Below are 22211 nucleotides of genomic sequence, written 5' to 3'. Positions count from 1 at the left end.
AGCATTGTTTGCTTTCACTTGGTCTTGGCCGATGACAAACACCAGCGCGACCCCGACGACTCCAATCGAAATTTACAACTGATGAGCGAATGAGTTGTTGTTGTAGTTAAGGCGCACGCTGTGGACCCATACAAAAATAACATGCTTATTGCGACCCGGCTTTAGAAAGTGATTGCACTATATTCTATTGTTAGGCATACTTTCCATGAGTTGCAGCAATATTATCTATCACAGCTGGTGTATTCAAAAGGAGCGAGCGGGGCTGGCGTTCTTTGCCACGCTGGATCAAATGAAGAAAGGGACCCGGGTCAGCTGCAGTGATATAGTCTATTGAAAGGTTTATAAAATATCGGGGGGAAATTAACTTAGAAAAAGCAAGAGATTGGATTTGTGTAAAAAAATAAAAATAAAAGGAAAACATAAAAAATCAACTTCAAAGAAGAAAGCAGTCATTCGGAAAAATTCTCTGTGCAACACCGACAGATGATTCAAGTGTAGGTTCAGTTCTGCCTTGCATCCAGTGATTGGCTGAATTGTTGCATCGTATTGCTCATGCATCTTCGCTGTCTGTCGGTCAATTCAAGGCAGGAGCGGGAAAAGACCCCTCGTCTCCCGTACCGATACGGCGACCATGTCGGTGGGGGCGTTCCCATCAAAGTCCATGAATTGACATCAAAACATGATCAACGTCAAATGGTTTGCTATTTTCCCGTTGCCGTGCGGACCGTCCAAATGAGCCGATCGCGACCGACCCGTTTGAAGCGGGAGGGACGGACGGGGGCGAACCAAGGTTCCCGCTTCAAACCGGTCGGACGTTCACGAGAGACCAAAGAAAACGCACGTCCGGCGTTCACTTGGGGGCGGGCGCGTTCAATTTGCTGGCGTCGTTGCAGGTCAGATACTGTTCCAGAATCTCGTCCATGACCTCGCACTCGTAATTGACCTGAGCCAGATCCAGGTAGGGCACCAAGTTGACCAGGAGGCGGCCCACGTTGTAGCGCAGCTCGATCAGCCTGACGGAAAAAGCGAGAGAGAGAGAGAGAGAGAAGCTCGGGATGACGTTTCGCCACCACGGGTGCCTTTTCCAAACGCCCACCTGCTCAAGTGATCGGAATCGCCCGAGTTGCCGTTCCGCGGCAGAACGGGTGCTTTCTGCTCCTCTTCTTGCCGTAGCCTGGTGCGGAGCTCCTCGCACTGGCGTGACAGGCTGTTTTTTTCCACCTCGGCGTTCTTCAGCTGACGGGACCCAATAAATTCTTACGCGCCGACGGACGGACGGCAGCGTCTTAACGTTTTGGAAGCGGCGAGCGCGTCCAAAGGGCTCACCTGAAAGCGCAGCCGATTCCTCTCCTCCGTCCTCTGATCCAATTCCCGGACCAGCTCGTCCACTCGCCACGCCACGTCGGTGGCCGCCTCCCGCCCGAGGGCCGCTTTGTCCGGGTCGTCTTCCGACAAATGGGCCCGGCCGGTCGCCAGCTGTGCCATTTTGTCGACGGCCGCCCGGTACAGGCTTTTGTAGTCCTTGTCCAGCCACGCCGCGTCCGTCTGGCTCCATCGGTGCGTAAGGTTGGCTGGCGGCTCTTCGCACTTGACGTTGTCGTCGTCGCTGTCGATGTACAGCGGCTCCTGATTGAGGATTTTGAGAGCGGGGCCGTTGCTTTCTTCCTTGACAAGACGCCTGCAAAACTGAGTGGCCCGCTCGGTCGTCGCCGCCGATGCCGCCGGCGGCGGCGGCGGCGTCGGCGTCGACGTCTCCCCGCCTTCCCTTGGCTCGCCACTTTTGGCGGGCTTTTGCTCGCCTTTTCTCTCCTCCTTGATTTTAGCGCCGGGGGAAGAACTGCCGACTTGGTGGGCGCCGACGTCGTTGCTTTCCGAGGCCTCGCTCTTGGGCGGCGGGTGGGCGTCCGCCGCTGGCGAAGACGCGGGGGTGGTCTGGATGCCGCTTTGCTGGAGACCGGCGCTCTGGGGCTCACTGGACACCTTTCTTTTTCGGCTGCAGAGAGCGACACGCAATTTCAACGCCCCTAATAAAATAATCTTTTAAAAGAAATAGAACAGACTTGATTTTTGATGCCAACGCATCGGCCGCCAATAAAGTGGCCGTCCTGAGGCCATGAAAGCGCTTTTCATGCTTCCCCAACATACATTCAATCCATCTGGAGTAATAGGGAGCTTTTTGTTGGTTTTTTTTTTCTTCCATTGAAGGACATCCTTCCTACCTTGGAGTCAAGTCAGCCATGGAGTAGACGCACGAAATGATGGGAAAACCATTGGCGCTGGGGGAGTTGCTGGCTAGAGGGAGAAAACAAAGGGTGGCGTTCACACTTTTTTTGCCATGTTTCCTTGGGCTAAAACCAAAACTCTTGTGCAACGGCCGCGTGCCATTGCTCAAGCGTCAATGCTATTGTAGAAACCGAGAGGAATACCAGATAAGGCCCAGGGAATTGAGCAACACAACTTTTGACTGCTCAACACAAATAGTTTGCTTTTCAAAAAGGCTATGTAATACATTGAGTGCTGGTCTTATGGAGAAATACAAATCTCCCCCCCAAAAAACAATTTGGATGCTCAATTGACCACCAGAGTTGCTCTCATTAGACCCTATTTTCTCTATAAAATGGCCCTCCAGCATTCAAGACCACAACGCCATACGGACTTAAGAATGCCAAATTTGAAAAAGATAAATGGGAGAGGTCATTCCATTTTTCTTTTGCAACACTGCCCTCTAGGTTCTACAAGATCACAATGTACATACATGCCAGCCATTCATAATTGTTCTATTTTATCGGCCGATCTCAAAATGAGTGCGCAAATGGGGCCGATTAAGAAATAAAGACAGCCACTCACACACGGCGTTCTTTGCTGGGGAGGGGTCCTCCGTATCCACGTCGGTCCACTGACGAGCGGGAGAACTGCCCACCTGGGGAAATATTAAAAAACAACAACAACAAAGATATTAAAGTGGAGGTCAATGAGAAGCAATGAGTGAACAAGCTAGTGACTCTGAAATGCCCCAAAATGTGAACACAACTAAACTTACATTTACCAGTAGAGGGAGACAAAGAAACCACTTCTATCGTGCAACATGTCCACGAGCAAGTCACTTTATAGATAAGAACAATTTGGCAGCGTGCGCAGTAAACCGTTCGTCCGGCCTTAAGGGAACGCGGCGGCCATTTTGCGCGTATTCTCAGTCAACGTCAAAAAACATCAGAAATGGAATAGGCACCGTTTCCTGGAGCTTGCGCTTGAGGAATCGTTCCTTGCGGTAGAGAACCTCATTTTCCCGCGCCAGCTTAGCGAGGCGCTCGTTTTCCCAACGTTTTCGATCCTCCTCCACCTGCGTTCGGGAGACCAACGTCAAAAGCGTGCAAAGATACGGACGGAGGCGCCACGGGCGCTTACCTTCTCTCTGCTCTTCCTTTTGTCCTCCCGCTCCCTGGAAATATCACGGGAATGGATTCAGTCTCATTCACGGAGGATTTAAAAATCAAACTAAAAAAAATGCCACCTACTTTAGCTTGTACGTTTTGGTGTAGGACGGTTGGTCGTCGTCCGAGTCTTGAACCTCTTCTTCCATTTCGCATTTTCTGTAAAAGTCCTTGAGCTCAGGCGAAGGTACCCGTTGAACGCTTTTATTGCGTTCCTATAGAATGGCTCGAATCGGGCTCATTAACACTCGGGTTGCCATTGACGGCAACGGATCCAGAGAATCCAATTTAAGTGAGCCATCGAATGACGTACGGAAGGAACTACCTGAACTGAGGATCCGGATTCATTTGACAATGCCAAGTCTCGGGCAGCCTGCCACAGTCGATGCCGTCGGGGAGTTTGCGCCATTTCCTACAGGTGTCGCACATCACCCAGTTCTGATCCGGACGCTTGCTGTCAAAAAAATAAATAAAAGAGGAATGAGGAAAAGCGGCCAGCGTAGACCGGGCCCGTTTTACCCAATGTCCCTTCTCCGCCCACCTGATTTGGTCGACTTCCACCGTTTTTGCCGGGTCGTCTTTGGTCAGCCTGTAACGGATTTCGTTGCAGTATTCGTCCAGTTTGATGGCCAAACTGGCCATGGTTTTCCTGAGGAAAAACACCACGACCAAAAGGGACGTCACGAGCGCGGCGGGTTTACGGGGACGTCAACGGCAGACAATGAGTATTTCTTAGGGGCTTGACTTCCTGTGGATTTTGGGCCATCCCTGCTGCTTTTAGGGCCATTGTGACTCAAGTGACTCTAAGGAAGTGATCGCAAATGTCCAAAAGCCATAGGAAGCATTCCAAAATGCACCAGAGGACAGCCAAAAATTCTAATTCCCTCATATTTAATATGCAGAAACAACATGGATACTTTGGACACCACTCTTAGAAGGCAGCGCTTACCGGTACTTGTCGTTCTCGATAAAGCTTTGCTTGTTGTGCATGGGCTCCAGGTAGTTGCACTCGATGACTCCGATCACGCCGACTCCTTTGCTGTTGGGCTGGTAGGGGTTAAACACGTAGACAATGCAGGCTTGAGGCTTTATTGCTAGATCTAGTCCTTTTGGATGGGGAGGGTGAGGAAGATGGCTTCCTCCTGGCCCTCCACGACCGACTTTGCAAGCTCTCACCTTGAGTTGGCAGCCGATCCGCTCGTAGGCCTTGATGAGCCGATTCTTATGATACATCATGATGCCGTAGTGCTCTCGGCTCTTGGTGTTGTAGCCAAAATTGATGGGAATTCTTTTGTTCTGTCGGTTTTCATTGAAGGAACTAACTGGCGGCTTTGAAAAGAGCCACGCGAGCGAACGAGCGAGCAAGCGAGGCCGCCGACAAAAGAGGATACGAGAAAGTTGGGCTTGTAGTGGTCCGTTTTACAGTTGGCCAGACTCTTGGCAATCAGCTGCGTTTTCACCTTGTGACCTCGAATCATGACGTGCATGCGAGGCTTCTGGTACAAAATACTGCAGTAGGCCTGGGGAAGGAATTTCAAAACACAAAAAAAGGGAGTGGGGGAGGGGAATATACTTGACGTCCTGTCACATTACTAGGACAGACAGAGTATTAGGGCAGGCCAAAGGAGAACAAAAAAAATAGGACCGCAAGGTAAAAGTCATGCTAATAGTACGGGAAAAAGCCAAGCCTTCTATTGATTAGAATTTGAGGAAGAGGAGCCAAATGGATTTCTTTTTTTGGGTAACAGATTCTAAATGGCAGCCTCACGAGGTGCTTTCAATAGATTTAGACGGGCGCTACGTCAGGCAGCTCCGTGAACCATTCGTAATAATACAAAGACTTTTTCTGCTAGTACTAGTACAACTTTCATATGCTATTTGTCCTCTTTCTTTGGCCCGAATACTCTGTCAATGCCACCCACCCAGGAGGCCAATTCCTTACCCGCAACGAGTAGATGCTCTGAGGTATGTGAGAGGGGATTGTCTCACCGCTTTGGCTAAACTCTTCGTAGACGTCGGACGGAATTTGAATGTCGTAGCGGTCGCCGTTGAAATCAAACTCCAACGAGCCGCTGGATGTCCTGAAACCAACAAAAAACCAAACAAACACTTGAATTGACAGACGCCAAAAACAAAACAATTGCACGAGGCCAACTCCGCACCTGCGCAGGTTCCAGATAATAATGCGCGTGCCGCTAGAGCTGGTGGTCCACGTGGTGGTGATGGCGCTGATCTCCGTCAGCAGATCCGCCTCCGTCTTGAAGGGCGAGTAACGCAGGATGTCCTGAAGGCTGGCCCTGTGCTCCTTCCTCACGCAAAGTGCGGCGCGCGTTAAGGACGTCGCCGGCCAGAGGGGAACAGGAACGGGAACGAGAACCGACGCGGCAAAGGATATAGACGCCGTCGGCGTGCTCGAAGCAGACGATGGGCACCACGATCTGCTGGGCGCCGATCTCCTCCAGGTAGCTTTGCGAGAGCATCCCCACGCACGAGGCCTTCTTGCTGCGGGAGAAGACCACGGCGTCTCTGCCCAGGCGCATGGAGCCCGATTTGAAGCCGTTGCCGTACATGCCGATGGGTTCCACGCCGTTGACCGGCACCTTGTCACTGTAGCCGAAGCTGGCGGGCGGAAACCAACGTCAGTCGTTTCAAAGGGATGGACGGACGGATTAAAAATCGCACCGCACTAATACTTTGATGTCATCAAAGCTGCCAATTGAGCCAGTTTTATCACTAGTAACAAACTGTTACTATTAAACAAACAGCAGCTTGACCACCCTGATGGAGTCTTTATTGTCGCTGGTGACTTCAACAAAGCGTGTTTAAAGACTGTTCTACCTAAGTTGATTCAATACGTAAAATGTAACACTCCAGGAGACAAAACTCTTGACCATGTTTATTCTAACATCAAACATGCTTATAAAGCCACTTCCCTCCCTCACCTAGCTGGATCAGATCACCTCTGCCTATCCTTCACCCCCGCATACACTCCACTCCGGAGGCTAACAAGGCCACAAATAAAGATAATAAAAACTTGGCCCGAGGACGCTCTTTCTCAGCTGCAGGACTGTTTTTCCCGACCAACTGGGAACTTTTCGAACACGAAAACCTCCAGGACTACACGGACACTGTACTTTCCTACATCAAAAACTGCATGGACAACGTCACTATAAATAAACAGTCCTTTAAATTCCTGGGGGTCCACGTCACGGATAAGCTCTCCTGGTCTACAAACATCACGGCAGTAGTGAAGAAGGCCAGTTTTCCCCCACATCCATCAGAACTCTAAACTTGCAGTAACACAACACACATTCCCTTCTGAGGTAATATGAAAAGATGTTTGGGTGGTGATCTGCCTCCTGCTGGCTGACTGAAGGTAAGTGAAAGACAGTGAGAGGTAAGTGACCCGCTCGGGGGGTGATGCGAGGTATCCATAACGGCAGAATGCCAAATTACGAGTCCGTAACTATCACTTATTTAGGTCTTTTGCCGAGAAAACGCACCTTATGGAGAAGCACTAACAATTTCGTCATACGCAGTTTCTGGATGTGATGACAAATAGGCTTTTGTTGTTGATGATGATGACAGGGCCTATGTCCGATTATTATTATTATTATTATTAGTACGACAACACTGTTGTCCATTTCAATGATGTCCAATCCACTTGAAACGGATACGTGGCAGCGAATGAAGGAAACCTACCTGAGCATTTTATGCATCGCTTCGTGATCCAGTCCGTTGCCGTTATCCATGAAAGTAAGGCACTCGTGTCCTTGGACCACCGTTTTATCGATCCAGAACGAGTCTGCCAGGACGTCCGGATCGCAGGCATTGTCTGTGGAATAGCACAAACAACGGCGCTGTGTTTTCTCATAAGCTCATTGGCTGCCATTGATTCTGGCAAAAGTCCAAAAGTTCAGGTGACAACTCACCTATGAGCTCGGCGATGGCGCTAAAAGGCCAAGTGTGGCTGGTCGAATTGGTATGAAGGTACTTGGGTGAAAGCTGCAACAAGAAAAATAACATTCTTGTGAGTCATCAACAAATAATAGAGTACGATACATACAAAGTGGAATATTGGGGGTCATGTCGGGGAGAGTTGGATTAGTGCTTTGGCCAATTTGCATTGGTGCTTTTCTTTGGCAATGCATTTGGAATGGACGATGTGGTGTGTTGTGCAATTTGCCTTTGGGCTTTTCCTTTTTTACCAACCTCTCCACAAACAGGGAGGGGGGCTCTCCCAAGCGGTTTCCATACCACACTAGCTTTGACAGGAACTAGTATTTTATTGTTGTTGTGCAAATAAGGCTGATTACCACAGACAATGCAACACCATCGTTATATGTGAAAAAGAAGTGCTTTTATGTAAGTGCCACCAATGGTAAAAATAGTATGTTGTTTAGGTTTGGGGTAGAGTAGGGTTAGAAAACCGAAAAAAAAAAACGGATAGCTCATTGCTAATGCTAACCTAAAAGTCGTGCTAGAATAGATAGCGTTTAATACCTGTCTAACTGAACTTAAGTGTTATCGATTTGCAATGTGTAAGGAATTAAAAACAACTATAGCTGTGAGATAAAGCACATAGTTTATACTACTTACAGTACTCAGTGGAACGCCTCGGTCTTTCTGGACCGCCATTGCATACAAGGCGGGCGTGACGTCATATCACTGCGCCTTCTCGCGCGATACCGCGAAAAATAACTTCCCTAATAAACTTTGGTTTAATTTTTTATATATACATATTTTCATTTGTCTCATTATATTAATGGTATTAATACAGATTTAGGTAGTAATTTCAAAAGGGAGGGGAAAAAAAACTTTGAAAATATTCTTGCGTCGCTAGACGTCATGCTGACGCTACAGCCTTGTAGGCAATAATTGTGCTATTGCTGAATGTTTGTTTCTTAAACGTAAATTAGTGTACACTGTACATTGTTGTACTTTTTATTCTAGTCATCAATTAGTTGTAATTGGTTTCCTCTTGAATGTCTCGATATTAGTAAGCAGAGGATTTTTGTAATATTGTAATTTTATACTACACGATAACATTTGACTTTGGGGTTTGATTGTTCATCAAAGCACCTGCCAGAAAGCATGTCTCATGTATTTACTCCAGTATATTAGCCTTGGATCCTTACAGAATGATGCGCCTCAAAGAGGGAACCCTCCCTGCTCGTTTGAACGTAGACAAAACCTTTATCTCAATGTTACACACATCACAAAGCAAACGGTACACAAGTCATAAGCTTGACAGCAACTCAAATGCATCAGCGAGGATATTAAAATGCATTTTTAACAGGTATTTTGGTGTCTTTGCTGTGATAGCAATAACACAAAATGTGAGCACTTTGTGAGCAACCTTTATTTCAACTTACATGGTCCTTTTAACACTTGGAATCATACACAGGGACATTTGAAAGGGGTAAAATGTAACAGCAATTGATAAAAAGCTATCTTGGAATAGTTCACTCATAATTTCCCTTATATTGGCATGTAAACAACATTAGACGTAAGGTAGCTTAGCTGTGACGTCCAAAAATAATCGAGACAAAACAACATTCTTGCGGTCAGAAAACAGAACGACGAGTTTGGTCGAGAAACCACTTGATATTTGCATTCAAGTAATAGACACAAAATATTCTGAAAAGTGTGCGCAGCGTAAGCACACCTTCAAAAAACATTCCATCTTTAACAGGGTCCCATTTTTTCCCCAAATAACATTCTAAGGGTGGCCAATTGTGACCAAGCGTCTTAAATAAGACTCGTAACACAGAAAGCCTACAAGAATAAGGGTGTGGTATTATAACTTTGATCTCGTAAAATTATGATAAAAGAGTTGTAATATTAACGAGATGAGAATGGTCATTTTATGAGGAAAAATAAGTTGTATTTCATTGATTTATGCAACATAACATGACTCGCCCCTGTCATATTAGGTCAAGTTTATTGCAACTTTAATCTCGTAATATTATGACTCATCATTTTACACTAAATGACGTAGGATTACAACTTTTACAAGATTAAAATAACTTCACCTAACCTGAAGAGAAAAACTTTCTGGTAAGGTAAAACCTACAGGTCAATCTCGTAATGCTACGATTTTTTTCCAGTAATGTTAGGATTTTAATCTAGTATGAATCCAACAATTCCCTTCGTGTGGTCCTAATACTCCGTCATACGGTGCGGATCGGTTCAAACGTTTCCAACGAGAAAAAAAAGGCAGACTTCCCGTTTTCTGGAGTTCCCTTCAATCGTCCGCCTCGTCCAGGAACTCGTCCTCGACGATGAGCTCCAGCCGATCCAAAACCAGTTCGGGGTTGGCCGGCGGGTAGTCCGCCGCCTGCGAGTGGCCGTTGCCGGGCGGACCTCGGAAGGAAGAGCAGAGGGTGTGGAGGAAAGGCAACAGGTCGCCGATGGAGGACAAGGAGGATCGGGTCAGGAGGGGGAACTCTGTCGCCGATTCCTCGCCCGGCCCGTTGTGCGTCTGCCGACAGAACGTGGACGAGCGGGACTTAAGGGGGACTTGCGCCTCGGGCCGTTTGTGTAAAGACGGATCGGACCTTACCCCCAAACGTCGTTCTATCCCTTCTAGGATCCGGAGCGCGTGAGCTTTGCACTCTTGTTCGCCCTCCATCAGCGCGTTCTCCGGACCGCCGTAGTGCGTCGCGTCCACCTCCGGAACAAACGCCCAGCGATACCTACTCAAGGCAAGGATGGCGGTTTTTGCGGCGGCCCATTCGTTTGGACTCGGACGAATGACCGGAGCGGGAATCGGGAACCGACGTCCGTCTGATTTGGTGGGTGCGTGTGGCTCACCCTCACCCTCGGGCTCTCTCGGTTAGAAGGGTTCCCGACCCCCGGTCCCGAAATTGTTTGGCTTACATCTGAAAGAGTGGCATCCTCTCCGGCGGGAAGGCCAAAGACGTGTCCAGGAACTTGCACGCCGACAGGTACATGTCCAACTCCGCCTGGGAGAAATTGACGGGGGCGTTCCTGTCCTGGGCTCCTCGGACCGCCTTGGCCAGCCTGGCGGGGGGAGGGGAGAACGCCGTCGCCGTCAAAATAGAAGAGGAGGAAAAAGGTGGCAGCAAAACAGGTCACTCACTTGGAGACGTCTTTCTCGAGCAGCAGAGCTTTCTCCAGCCGAGCGAAGACGCGAATCTGCAAAAGAGGCTGTTATGCCGCGGCCAAAAGCAGACCAGGAGTGCCCAATTTCAAGAAATACATCTCGGAGAAAATACCTTAATTTCAATCATTATTTGGAAATTTAACTTATTATTTTTTTAAATAATTAATGGCGGAAAAAATCGCTAAGTAGTGAATTCGCGATAAGTGAAGACGCGATACTCGAGGGATTACTGTATTAATAAAGACCGTAGCGCTTGCATTGAATTGAATTGGAGCAGTGGCCGGGTGAAAACGTGTAGAGATCCTTACCAGCTCCGTGACCATGATGGGCCACAGAGACGTGAGATGCTGCGCCGAAATGCGCAGCAGGAGAACGCGGAACATCAGGAAGATCTGCGCCGAAACGGCCGGGCCGGGATTGGTGCGTAAAGCCTCGGTGAGACGTTCTAAAAAGGGCAAAAGCACAAATGGTCACGGCCCTGCCCGCTTTCTCTCCGTGGCCCGATTTCTCCCACCTTGGATGAGCGGCAGATAGAGATGATACTGATCCAGTTCCCCGCTGAAGACGGCGAAGGCCTGGCGCTTGACCAGCATGGGCTTCTGGTCGGCGCTGGCGAAGAGCTTGAGGGAGCCGCTCTGCATGCCTGATCCCGCCTCGCAAATCAATATACGACCATCGGGCAAAGCGGCGCCTGGCCTCTACTCACTCATTAGGTCTTTGAACATGGTCTTCTCGTGGGTCAGCAAGTGGTCGATGATGGCTTTCCAGCTGGAAGCGGAAACAAAAAAACAAAAAATGTGATGATGCAGGCGCGCTTTCAATCCTTTTCAGACTCAAGTCACGCTTTGGGAAAAGCCTGGGACTGAGAATTCTTTCCGGTTAGCTGGGCGGGCGGACCCACCTGGGCACGCAAGAGGCATCCATGGTGAAGAAGAGGGGATCCACAAAGAGCTCAAAGACCTCCTTCTTCCAGGCCCTCTTGGTGTAGGCGTAGCCACTCAGACTGCTCAGCAACTGAGATCCCGCCTCAAAGCTGGGCATGTTGTAGGCGCTGCAAACAACACATTCTCATGATGTACAGGTGGAATGGATGAAAATCTAATAACTCCGGATTTTCCCTAGGGGGCGCACCGCGAGCGACGGTGAGGAATGCGGTGAAAAGAGAAGGGTTACCTGTGAGTCTTCAAGTAGGGGAAAACGTAATACATGAGGCGAGAAATGAGAGGCACCGCTTTCTCCTTCTCGTCACTGCGATACACCATGTCAAGGAGTGGTGCCAAAACCTACGGGAGACACAAAATACAATGACACACACACACACACACACGCAAGCACGCACTCAGGTCTCTACTGTGATAACAATCTGTGGCTTTCCATCATTACGCTACACTATTTATTCCTTTATACTGAAATGGTTGCTGCTGGTCACTCGATTTTTGGGTTGCAACTCTAGTATTATTTTTATTGGATTGGATTGGATAACTATATTCATCCCGTATTCGGGAAATTCATTGCGACAGTAGCAAGAGGAAAGGCATAGTTAGAAGTTAGACAGTACAGTCGCAAAGGCCGCAGAACATCAAAGCAAAAGCACAAAGTACAAAGCAAATCAAAGTCAATGGGATCATTACGAATCACCAAATCAAATCATTAAGACAGAAAAGCAGCAAAAACACAAAAGGAGCAAGAGTGGACGGAGCTACCGCCATTGAGGATATACAAGAAAAATATATATGTTTGGATCTTTCCCCACCAATATTCAAGTTGACCAAAAATAGTCACTTGCCCAACGAGAGTCGAATGCAAACGTACGTACGTCAGCTAGGAGCACGAGGGCCTGCACGCTGTAAACGGACGGCGCCGCAGATGAAACCATGGTGCCGGCTTGGGCCATGGATTCTGCAACAGTCGTTTGGCCGCTTTTTAGGAATTGGCGTCACAAAAACCAAAATCCGTTTCCGTTATCGCTCACCGCAGTGTTCGGCTTCCACGTCGGCGTCGTCGTCCGGCTCTTCCTCTTCCGGACGTACCTGCGACTGAACTTTGACCTCCAAGCTGCGGCTCAGCCAACTGGTCTGCTCCAAGGACGAGCCGGCGATTCCGCCCACGGCCTCCAAGATGCGCTGCGTCACCTCCTGCGCCCACGGCGTGGCCGTCCAGAGTTCAGCCCGGAGAGCGTTTTCGAGCCCGCCGGAGGCAAAATGGCCACCGTTGACTTCAAACGACGACTTTACCTTCAGACATGGCGCGATTTCGTACCTGAAGCTCCCGAGTGTCCTTCTTGTTGTCCAGATTGGGGAGTCGGTTGACAACTTCATTGAGGATGCTTCAAGTGACAGAACCGTGGAATGAGCACGTTTCGGGGCCATCGGCGGCCGTAGGCGTCCACTCCGTTTGGACCGGGAACGGTCGGACGACGGACGCCGGCCTTTCGCGGTCCAAACGGAGCGGACGCCCATGGCCGTCGATGGTATCCCGAGGTCTCACGGGGAAAAACGTCTGTGTGCAAACTGACCCCAGCAAAAGGAAGTGGCCGGGAGGCGCCAGGTTGAGTTGGACGGACTCTCGGAGTAGACTGAGAAGTGGGCTCACGTTCTCCTGCAAGACCGTTGCCGGAAGGCTGGGCGAGAGAAAATCCAGCAGAAGAATCGTCGTCATTTTGCAGGAGGAAAAAAATGGCCGCTAAATATCAACTCACCTTCTGATATAAGCGTATGTAAAGTGCAACAAGGGGATGTCCACCAAGGTTGACATCTAATGGAGAGAAAATGGGAGAGAGTTGCGCTCAAAAAAGGAAATCAAAAAGTACACATGATGCTATTTATCTTAAAACATTCTCAAAAGTGACCTAATGTTCCCGGCCCAACATTTCTCTGGACAGTTTCCTACTAAAGAAAATAATCAGACTGCCTTCTTTTGCTGGACCTGATCTCCTTTGAGCTGGTGCGGCTTCTTCACGACTTCTTTGACCAATTGCAGGATGGCCTCGGTTTGCAAGGTGTTGAGTGACTTGACCAGCTCCAGCAACATGAGACGAGAGTGACTGACCTCAGGTAAAACCTGAAGAAGAAGAAGCCAAAGATGGTCGGTCGGGTCGGCGGCTGGTGAAAGGCGGCAGTTATTACGTTGTTGCCGGTCCTCCTTTTACTCTTCCTGCTGTGCCAGGCGGCTCCCAGTGCGGCCATGAGCGCAATCCCGTACTGAGCGCTCAGTGGGACCAGGAAGTGCAATATTCGCTGCCGCAACACCTAAAAGTCCCACCCAAAGTCAGTTTTACTGAGCAACAAAGAATTGGTCTACTAGTACTACTATTTCCGAGTAACCGTTTGAAAAGGAAACCCTGACCCACCTTGGGGCCTTTGAAGAAGACGGAGGACGCGCGCTTGGCGCTTTGCGTGGAGTCCGCCGTCCGCTTGTGCGATTCTTCCTTGGCGAGAGCTCCCCACAGCGACGCCATGCTGCCCAGTGCCTGCGGCAGCCTCTCCAGCACGGCGCTGCGTGCGTTGCGGACGTCCACCGGATCGCAGGTAGCCGAGGTCTGATGACACGCCAAAAAAAACAGGTTACATCACCAAGTCCTGGACGCCGCCAATGGGGCAGAAAAGGCGGACGACTGACCCTCTTGGCGTCCAATAGACAATAGTGCGTAATGGTGCTCAGACCTTCGAGGAGCGTCACAAGGTAGTCCGGCGCAATGTTCTCCCGCCTGCGTAAAAGACACGAGCTCGTTCATCGGTCCCCGCGGGCCGGACGTCAATTCCCTTCGACGGGCGACGCACCTGCGATTGGCCCTCCCTCCGTCGTGCTCGCGCATCTTGACCAGGTCGTCCAAGTTGGCGCAGATCTGCGCCACGACGGGCGCCACCACGATGCCCAGGGAGCGCCCCAGGTACGGCAGGGCGGAGCACAGCAGCGCCACCCAGTGTGGGTGCACGGCGTAGCCGTAGCGGGGAAGCAGGGCGGCGGCGGCGGCCGACACGAAGGCGCCCTGGGCCGTGATGGGGTGGCCTTGCACGTACTGCGCCGCCTTGATGGACTGCTGGAAGTGAATGGCCGTCTGCCAGCCGCGGGTTAACGGGTTGGCGTTGTTGGCGTTGTTGGCGTTGTTGGCGTTGTTGGCGGTGGCGGCGGTGGCGGCGGTGGCGGCGGCAGGGGGGGGCCCGCCCGCTCCGGCCCCCGCGTGGTACTCCAGGACGATGAGAGCGCGCAGGAGTTTGAGTAACTCCACCTGTAGGGGCTCCCGCCCTTCTCCTTCGCTCAGGTCGATGAGATTCTCCTCGGACGGGGCGCCGTCCTCGTCCGGCGGCTCCCGGGTCCTTCCCTCGTCCGCTCCTCTCTGGCTCACGTACATGGAGGCCGAAAGCGCCAGCAAGGCGTAGCGCTGCACTTGACAAGCGGCGAGCAGTTGGGCCGCGCGCTGGGATCCGTCCCCCCGCCCCGACGCCAGCGGGGTAAGGTGCTGGGCCAGCCGCGTCAGCGTCTCGGCGCTCTTCAGCTGAACGTCCAGACCGCCCCGCGGGTCGGCCGGTCCCGAGCTGCGGTAAGACGAGTAGTGAGAGCGGAGGAAACCCAGGCAAAGGTCCACCAGCAGCTCCAGCAGGAAGGAAGGGGGCGCCACGGCGACGGGAGGGGAGGGCGGAGGCCCGTAGAAGCCGAGTCCGTCCTCGGCTTGCCGGTGGCGCCGCCAAAGTTCGGACACCAGGTGCAGCTGCGTGCCGTCCAGGCGGGCGACGGACAAGGCCTCCACCAGGGGACGCCCGGCGTCACTCCTCAGCAGGCCATCCAGCAGCGTCAAGCCTCGGAGGGGGCGGCCCCAGCCGCCCGCCTCCCGGTAGATCAGCACGTGGCGGAAGAGCGACGCGACGGCCTCCTTCCTCTCGCGCTCCTCTTTCTGAAGACGAGCCGCTGCCGCCTCCGACTCCAGGTCCTCCTCGTCCTCGCTGGACAGCGATTCCGACGCCTGCGTGAGCTCCGACTCGGCCCGCCGCAGGCCGTTTGGCGCGGCGCCCCCCTCGGAGGTTTCGGCCGACGTCGGGGCGGCGACGCTGTCGGCCGATTCCGTGCGCTCGCTCTGGTCGTCTTCGCAGTCGCTGCCGGACGCCAGCGAGGCGTCGGGGGACGGCGGGGGGCCGCGTTCCAGCTCCAGCCAGAGGGATTCTCGGTCCGCCCCGCTCTCCGGGTCCCGGGCGTCCGTCGTCCGGGCCGACCGGCGGCTCTTGTTGTTTAGAATTTGGAGGTTGCCTTGAAAATAGAGAAGGGAGGGAAAAATGCTATTTGTGGAGAAAAGTCAAGCTTTGGACTCCATTTCTGCAAGGCGCCATTGAAAGATGCCTAAATCCAGACCAAGTCCAAACTGACCGGCGGCGACATTTTGTCGGACGACCCGGACGGAGCAGCGTTGAGCGGACGGGTGAAGCAAGAAGAGGAGGACGGGCTCCAGGATGCGCGCCACGTCGTCCAGGGACATCGCTCGCAGCAGCCAGCATTGCGCCGCCGCGCTGACGGCGCCGTCTGCGCATCGCACGCTCTCCAGCACCACGCATATCGACCTGAAAGTCATCTGGTCTTTGTCACTCGCACCGGACCGTCACGCAAAATCTGCACTTGCTTGAAATGATGTCTTTGTTGTACTTATTATATGAGGTGTTTTTTTTTTCTTTTTCTGGAACCCACCTGTCAAAGGAGCGGTAGTTTCTGCTGCTGTGAGTCTCTCGGGTCAGGTGCCAGAGAACAGAGAAGCGGTGCAAGGCTTCCAGACGGACGGCCTGGGGGCGCGTGACAGCTTCATTTTCTCGCCGCGTTGCGTTAGCGACGTGGCGGCGTGACTTTCTCACCTTCTCGTGATGCGTGAGCGCCCGGCAGATGACGTCCTCGCAGATGTCGGGTGATGGCGCCAAACGGTGAAGGCGGTAGAAGAGCTCCACGGAGGCGGCGTGCTGCTCGCTGCGCTCCCTGTCCAGCTGGCTCCAAAGCACGCAGGCCAGCCTCTGAAACGCAAAAACACATTTTGGACCGATGTCATCTTCTGCAGATTGAATTCAAACGAGGTTGGAGTAAACATGAACCGTCTTTGACTTTTAATTCACCGCGTTTGAGCAAAAATTAAATAATAACAGTGACGATCAATCCTTGACCGAGAACTTATCTTTTCGGACAAACCTGGTAAAAGTCGGTGTCGTCTTCCATGGCGCCGAGCAGAGCGGGAAAAATGGGCGGCACGGTGACCATCTGCAGCTGGCCGCTCAGCGGGTTGCAGTCCGACATGTGGTAGCGCCTCCTCTTGTCCTGGATGACCAGCGCCAAGGACTGGGAATGGTTGACCAGCTCCAACAGCGAGGCCGCCGCCACGTGCTGGATTTGGGAGTCCTTTGACGCGCAGGACAGCGTCATCAGAGATCTCAGCCACGGGGGCAAGCGCTCACGTTTCCCTCCTGTCGAGGAAATTGGGGTTCAGTCGGCGGCCGGGCGGTTTACGTTGGATTAGTTTGAAACGGCGGGGCCCGGCATAAATGGCCCTTCACGCTACAGCATCGCTAGGCAAATAAAATGGGAGGAACCAAAGGCGGCAGGCACCTGTTTGGCCAAACATCTCCGCGTGGAGTGCCAGCGCCTCCTCTTCGCTCAGGTAGACGGGGAAGGTGGTGGACTCCAAGAGCAGGTCGCAGACGGCCGCAAAGGTCCGTCGACACGCCTCCGAGATTTCAGACCTGCTTCGGGGACGGTAGCCGCCTTCCCAATCCGACTCGCGTTTCTTCTCCGCCGGTCGGACTTGGCGAGCGGGCTGATGTTTCGGCTGATTGGGGGCCAACAGCTGCGTCAGCTTGTCTTTCATGTCCGACGCGCTTGGTAATAACGTGCCACGAGCGGGAGATTTTTCCTCCTGTTCCTCAACATTTTCCACCTGCACCAGAAGGTGTCTAAAACAAAGAATTAAACACAAGGCATGGAGACCACGATGAAAATACCGCTTCCCGGGTGAAATAAGGTGGAGCTGACCTGGTGGTTATGAAAGCCATGATGTCCTGCAGACATTGGGTGGCGGCGTGAACGCTGCCGCCCTTTCTCCACACGCCGTGGCCATTTTTGCCCAAGTTGACGGCGGACGGCGAGGCGCTGACGCCCAGGCCGCTGTCCTCCGAGCGGAGCGTCGAGTAGATGTCGTCGGCGCGTTGGCCGTCGTCTCGCTTGCCGTTTTCCTTCTCCGCATCCTGAACCATCGAATCGCCATTTTGAAATGGCGAAGAGTCATTAAACCCTCGTCCGCCATCGACGTCCAACGGAGGTCGTCGCTCTACCTGAGCCACCGCGTCCTCCTCCGTCTGCGTCTGGCCGCTGTCATCGTCGTCAAAGTCCGCGAACGCCACGGGCATCTGGATCTTACCGAGGACCTTGAAGCAGGCGCGGAGGCCTTGCGTAACGTCCTCCAGGGCCACCGAGTCCAGGTGGACGCGCAGGCCCCGCAGCATGGCGCCCAGCATCTCGGGCAGCAGGTGGGACTGAATATCCGCGTGGAGTTCCTGCAAAAAGCACAAAAGCGGGGCCATTCTCCTTGCTCGCGTCCATCGGCAGACATAGCGTACCAGAGGAAGAACGTCCAACAGGAATATGATGAGGGTGGACATCTCGGCGAGGGAAGGCGAGGGACGAGCGTCATCCGGCCGAGGCGCTCCGCCGTCGTCGCTGGAAAAGAAGCGCATCGGGACGGATTCTTGGCCACGGAAACACCACGGGAAGTCTCACCTGAGACACGCGCAGAAGCGCCGCGTCATGTACTCCCACAGGTATTCGCCGTTGGTGGCGCTCACCAGCATGTTCATGGTCTTGATGATCTCCGACCCGTTCTTGTTCTCTTTCACCATACTGGAAAATGGCCATTGCGCTCACGTTTCGAGTTTGTCGACGGCAGCCTCGAGTAGTATGACCGGCGGTCGGCACGTTGGCTCCTCACCTGGCCAACTGGTTCGCCGAGAGCCCGGAGGGGGGGCCTCCGTCCTCGCCCAGCGTCTGCCAACAGTAGCCGTAAAAGGCTCGGACCACCTCTAACAGCACGTGGCTCAACACCGCCGGGCCTGGACGCACTGGCGGTAATAAGGACGGGCTCCGTCCGAGAGGCCCGAGAGACGTTTTTGATTTCCTCACCCAACTCCGGTTTATCCAGCAGGCTGATCAAGATGCGAAAGGGCCTGAGGTAGCCAATCAAGTTCTCCGGTTTGCTTTCGGCGTCCTTCTGTTTGAGGATGTTAATCAGTCCCTGGGGGAGAAACGTACCAGGTGTAAAAATACTGTGCAAATGCAGCTGAGTGCATGTGACCAACGTGGGAAGTGCTCTTTTGGAACTTATTGATTTTTCAAGTAACAAAAAAAAATTCAATCCATCGTTCTGACGCCAGTTGAAATACATTGATCACTCGTAGATATCCAATCCATTTCAAGTGGGCCAAAAAAAGTCATGAATCAATAATCATGACTAGGAAAATCATTTTGGATCGAGAATTGACATTCAGGAATTAACATCTACGTACCGAGTTAGGGAGGAGGTAAGTTACCTTCACAATAAGCTCTTTGGAGTATGTGTTGAAGTAAAACAACATATGCTCCTCTGCTGAAGAGGACATGCTTGGATGGGGCGCCACCATTTCTCCTTTGATGTCTGTACCTGCAAACGTAAAAGATCAAAACAAACAGTAGAGCAAAGTGAGAAAACCAGAAATTGACCAAACACAGACACAAAGCTCGTGAGTCATCACTGAACTTTGGAAGTATCGGCTTATGGTGCCCGACGCACTTTCAGATCATTTTTTGCGCAGTTCCATTCATGTTGACCATGAATGCAACACATTGATGGGACAAAAATATTGTTGTAGTTCTTGGGGTTTTAGACCTTAACTACTGACCACTTGGTCAAAAATAGGAAAATGTGACAAGAGAATTGGGAGACCCTGTGGTTACTACCTAGGAGCCAGGCGTAGAGCCGCCTGTTGAGGGACATGTCCCTGCGCAGTAACGTGAGCAAAGCAGCGGAAACCATCGCAGTCGTGTCGTCCACGCTCATCACCGCGTCGGTCTCGGGTGGCTCCTGAATCGAGAGAAAATTTCAGGGAAAATTAGGCTTCTGCGCAGGGGGAAACATGCATTGACTTCATGTTTTATTGATATATTGGCTGGACAACATGGGACTCGTCCAGAGAGAAAACACAACAGTTCTATTTTATTGGGCTAAAAATCGGTCCGTGCGTGGACCGATATGTTGAGCTTTATTAAAAACGGAGAGCCTGTCGAGCCGTTGCTTACTGGGGAAGTGGCCAAAGGGAAGAAGAAAAGTAGAATTTCCAACATGTTCCTCTGCACCAGCACATTGGAGTCTTGCAGAGAAAGACACACGGACTTCATCTGAACCGAGACAGAAGATCAAGAGTTAAAAAAACAAAACAAGGACCATCTCAACCGAGGGCGGCGGCGCTCGACGCGACTCACCGCCACGCGGCGGTCGTAGCCCAGCATGTGTTCCCGCTGTTCCGGGGGCAGAGCGCGGTCGCAGCGCGCCAGGACGAAGACGGTGGCGGGGAGGCGCACGGCGGGACTGACGAGAATGCAGGCCCACAGGGCGCCGTAGAACACTCGCGGACCCACCAGCAGAGACAACTTGAGCAGCAGGGCGTCCGTCCTGGACGTGGAAAGAAGACCAGTGGAGTAGAGCAGAGCAGACTTCCCTCTCCCCAGCGACGTGGCCCTCGACGGACCTGTCGTTGATTTCCAGCCCCTCTTCCAAGCCCGGCAGCAGCCCCGTGACGAAGGCCTGAAGGCTGGGCAGCAGAGCTCTCTGCAGCGGCAGGTAGTAGCGCTCGTACAAGGCTAGCAGAACGGGCTTCACCGCCATGGCGGCGTGGCCCAAGAGCGGGAACAGGCCAGAGCTGAAGAGGCACAAAAAGCGGGATCGCTCAAAAAAAAAAAAAAGCTCCTCTCGGTGACGGCTTTCCCTCTTTTCCTACCTGTATATGAAGAGATCCTTGGCCAGCCATTTGGTGCCGATGATCTTGAAGATGACCTCGTAGGTCTCCAGGGCCTTGAGGTGCACCCCACTGGGTAAGGCCGGGTGCAGGCATTGGGCCAGACGCTTGCCGATGAGCAGCCTCTTGGGCAGGAGGGAGTAGCGCAGGTTACTTTGCAGGGCCTGAAAACAATCAGAAAGTAGCACTTATCTTAAAAAAAAACGAGGTCACTCTTAAGTCAAGTCGCCGACCGTTACCTTGTTGAGCTTGCCCAAGGAGGAGATGAGATCGGCCCATTCGCTGGAGGATTCAAAGTTTCGCAGCGCCTTCTCGATGACCGCCGCGTAGTTGCGGTAGCGGTAGTCGTTCTGAAGCTCCGCCTCCTCGGGATCCATCTCGCCGCTCAGTCGGGCGGTAACATGTCGTCGCTACCCGTCTGCCAGACAAAGTTTGCTCTCTGTTTGGATTCGGAATCGACTTTTCACGTCATCTCGGGGCCGCTTGACGGTAAATACAATCACGCAGCGCACGTGAATGAGACTAGATAGGAAAGGCTGCGCGGCGGGCGATTGGCTCTTTTAGCAGAGATGCGCTTCCTGCTCTTTAGGGCCGGAGGAAGAACGCTCGCTCACGCCCAAGAGACGTCCATCCCCATCAATGGCAGTGAAACACAAGCCTCCAAGTTTTAATGAATTAGATATATAGACTGTGAATGAATTCGAGAAAAATTAGTCTTTTATTGAGTAATACCAAGCATACATACTGTATTCCTACATATTCTCTGGCTATATATATTTCAATTAAAAAAAGGGAGGGAATAAAAAGATTCATTCGCCCGTCCTAGTCCAGATGAATTACTGCCGCCAATGGCAGCCAAGAATACCAATGAGTACTTCACAAAGGGTTAAACTGGTTTCCACCTTTCTATATCGTTAATTCGAGGGGGGAAAATCCTAAATCAAATTTTGGCTGGACAAAAAAACGACTTTAATTTCCGCCCATATCGCCCAGCCCCTCCGTTATGTAACTGCATTAAGGATTAAAAGAAAACACAGACACCACTCCCTTAAGAGAACAACATTGCAGGGATACTAAGGCATAGTTAGCATGGGAAAACCTTTTAAACGTCGTATTTGTTAGCGAGCGTCAGCGGTATTATTTAGCTAGCCGTGTATCAGGTGCATTCATGAAATGACTCACCGAATGAAAGGTTTCACGGGAGCCGAGCTGGAAGACCAAACGTTTTTACACCGTTTGGAGCGCGTCGACGTGGTTTAGCTACTACGAAAGAATTTGTGTAAAGGCTGTTTGCTCAGCTAGTTTGGCGAAAGAAAGAAAAAGACGAGTTCCTCGAAGCGCTCCCGCCGCGACAGGCACGACTGGGAGGTATCCTTCAACTCAGCTGATTCGCGGCCAACGAGCAGACTCTTCCAAGTGCTTGACGATGATAATTTCAGCAGTAGAACATTTCTGCCATTAAAAAACACTCACTTAATGCACTATAGCAAGATTTTCTCATTGACTTACCTGCTCCAGAACGAATTAAAAGTTTTAAGAGCGAAGAAGGACGAAATGTCACTAATAACTCCCCCCTCCATTTGATATGGTGCATTCCAGGATGTGCAGTACGTATTTACAATCCTCTCACCTAGCTGTTAGATA

At 51.8% G+C, this 22211-nt stretch overlaps 2 protein-coding genes across 2 annotated transcripts; both read right to left on the bottom strand.

Moving 5' to 3' along the window:
- Positions 1-280: 280 nt before the first annotated feature.
- morc3a (MORC family CW-type zinc finger 3a) lies at positions 281-8170 on the bottom strand. The gene is made up of 19 exons (XM_077616652.1): positions 8031-8170; positions 7364-7436; positions 7134-7266; positions 5813-6050; positions 5594-5733; positions 5374-5512; positions 4823-4951; positions 4608-4727; positions 4381-4478; positions 3973-4080; positions 3757-3885; positions 3516-3590; positions 3406-3439; positions 3230-3340; positions 2848-2920; positions 2220-2292; positions 1327-1993; positions 1097-1236; positions 281-1013 (listed from the first exon to the last, which is right to left on the bottom strand). Exons 1-19 carry the CDS (start codon positions 8067-8069, stop codon positions 851-853), a joined length of 2682 nt encoding a protein of 893 aa, XP_077472778.1. The 5' UTR covers positions 8070-8170; the 3' UTR covers positions 281-850.
- Positions 8171-8775: 605 nt separating this feature from the next.
- dop1b (DOP1 leucine zipper like protein B) lies at positions 8776-21960 on the bottom strand. The gene is made up of 37 exons (XM_077616427.1): positions 21750-21960; positions 20807-20985; positions 20550-20731; positions 20301-20471; positions 20035-20224; positions 19852-19950; positions 19513-19636; positions 19107-19216; positions 18700-18811; positions 18509-18629; positions 18301-18420; positions 18141-18240; positions 17557-18077; positions 17134-17477; positions 16720-16991; positions 16395-16547; positions 16234-16325; positions 15919-16109; positions 14340-15801; positions 14179-14266; positions 13910-14098; positions 13686-13808; positions 13486-13620; positions 13259-13314; positions 13076-13180; positions 12820-12886; positions 12533-12695; positions 12377-12459; positions 11734-11843; positions 11462-11611; positions 11267-11328; positions 11075-11203; positions 10869-11005; positions 10537-10592; positions 10314-10457; positions 9997-10129; positions 8776-9915 (listed from the first exon to the last, which is right to left on the bottom strand). Exons 2-37 carry the CDS (start codon positions 20942-20944, stop codon positions 9679-9681), a joined length of 6669 nt encoding a protein of 2222 aa, XP_077472553.1. The 5' UTR covers positions 20945-20985; positions 21750-21960; the 3' UTR covers positions 8776-9678.
- Positions 21961-22211: the final 251 nt, after the last annotated feature.

Source organism: Stigmatopora argus, chromosome 13, assembly GCF_051989625.1.
Source record: "Stigmatopora argus isolate UIUO_Sarg chromosome 13, RoL_Sarg_1.0, whole genome shotgun sequence".
Classification (NCBI taxonomy): domain Eukaryota; kingdom Metazoa; phylum Chordata; class Actinopteri; order Syngnathiformes; family Syngnathidae; genus Stigmatopora; species Stigmatopora argus.
The sequence above is the reverse complement of the archived record's forward strand: the minus strand, read 5'-3'. Positions and strand labels throughout refer to the sequence as shown.

Excerpts from the sequence above, each read along its gene's own strand:
- dop1b (XM_077616427.1), bottom strand. The coding sequence starts at position 20,944 with ATGGATCCCGAGGAGGCGGAGCTTCAGAACGACTACCGCTACCGCAAC. Across the intron at positions 20,225-20,300 it reads GGGCTGGAAATCAACGACAG|GACGGACGCCCTGCTGCTCA; the intron begins GTCCGTCGAGGG and ends TTCCACGTCCAG. Across the intron at positions 11,612-11,733 it reads CCCTACTTGAAGACTCACAG|CGCCTACAACATGCCCAGCT; the intron begins GTAACCCTTCTC and ends TGTTGTTTGCAG.
- morc3a (XM_077616652.1), bottom strand. The coding sequence starts at position 8,069 with ATGGCGGTCCAGAAAGACCGAGGCGTTCCACTGAGTACT. Across the intron at positions 3,440-3,515 it reads ACCAAAACGTACAAGCTAAA|GGAGCGGGAGGACAAAAGGA; the intron begins GTAGGTGGCATT and ends TGATATTTCCAG. Across the intron at positions 2,921-3,229 it reads AGCGCAAGCTCCAGGAAACG|GTGGGCAGTTCTCCCGCTCG; the intron begins GTGCCTATTCCA and ends ATATTTCCCCAG.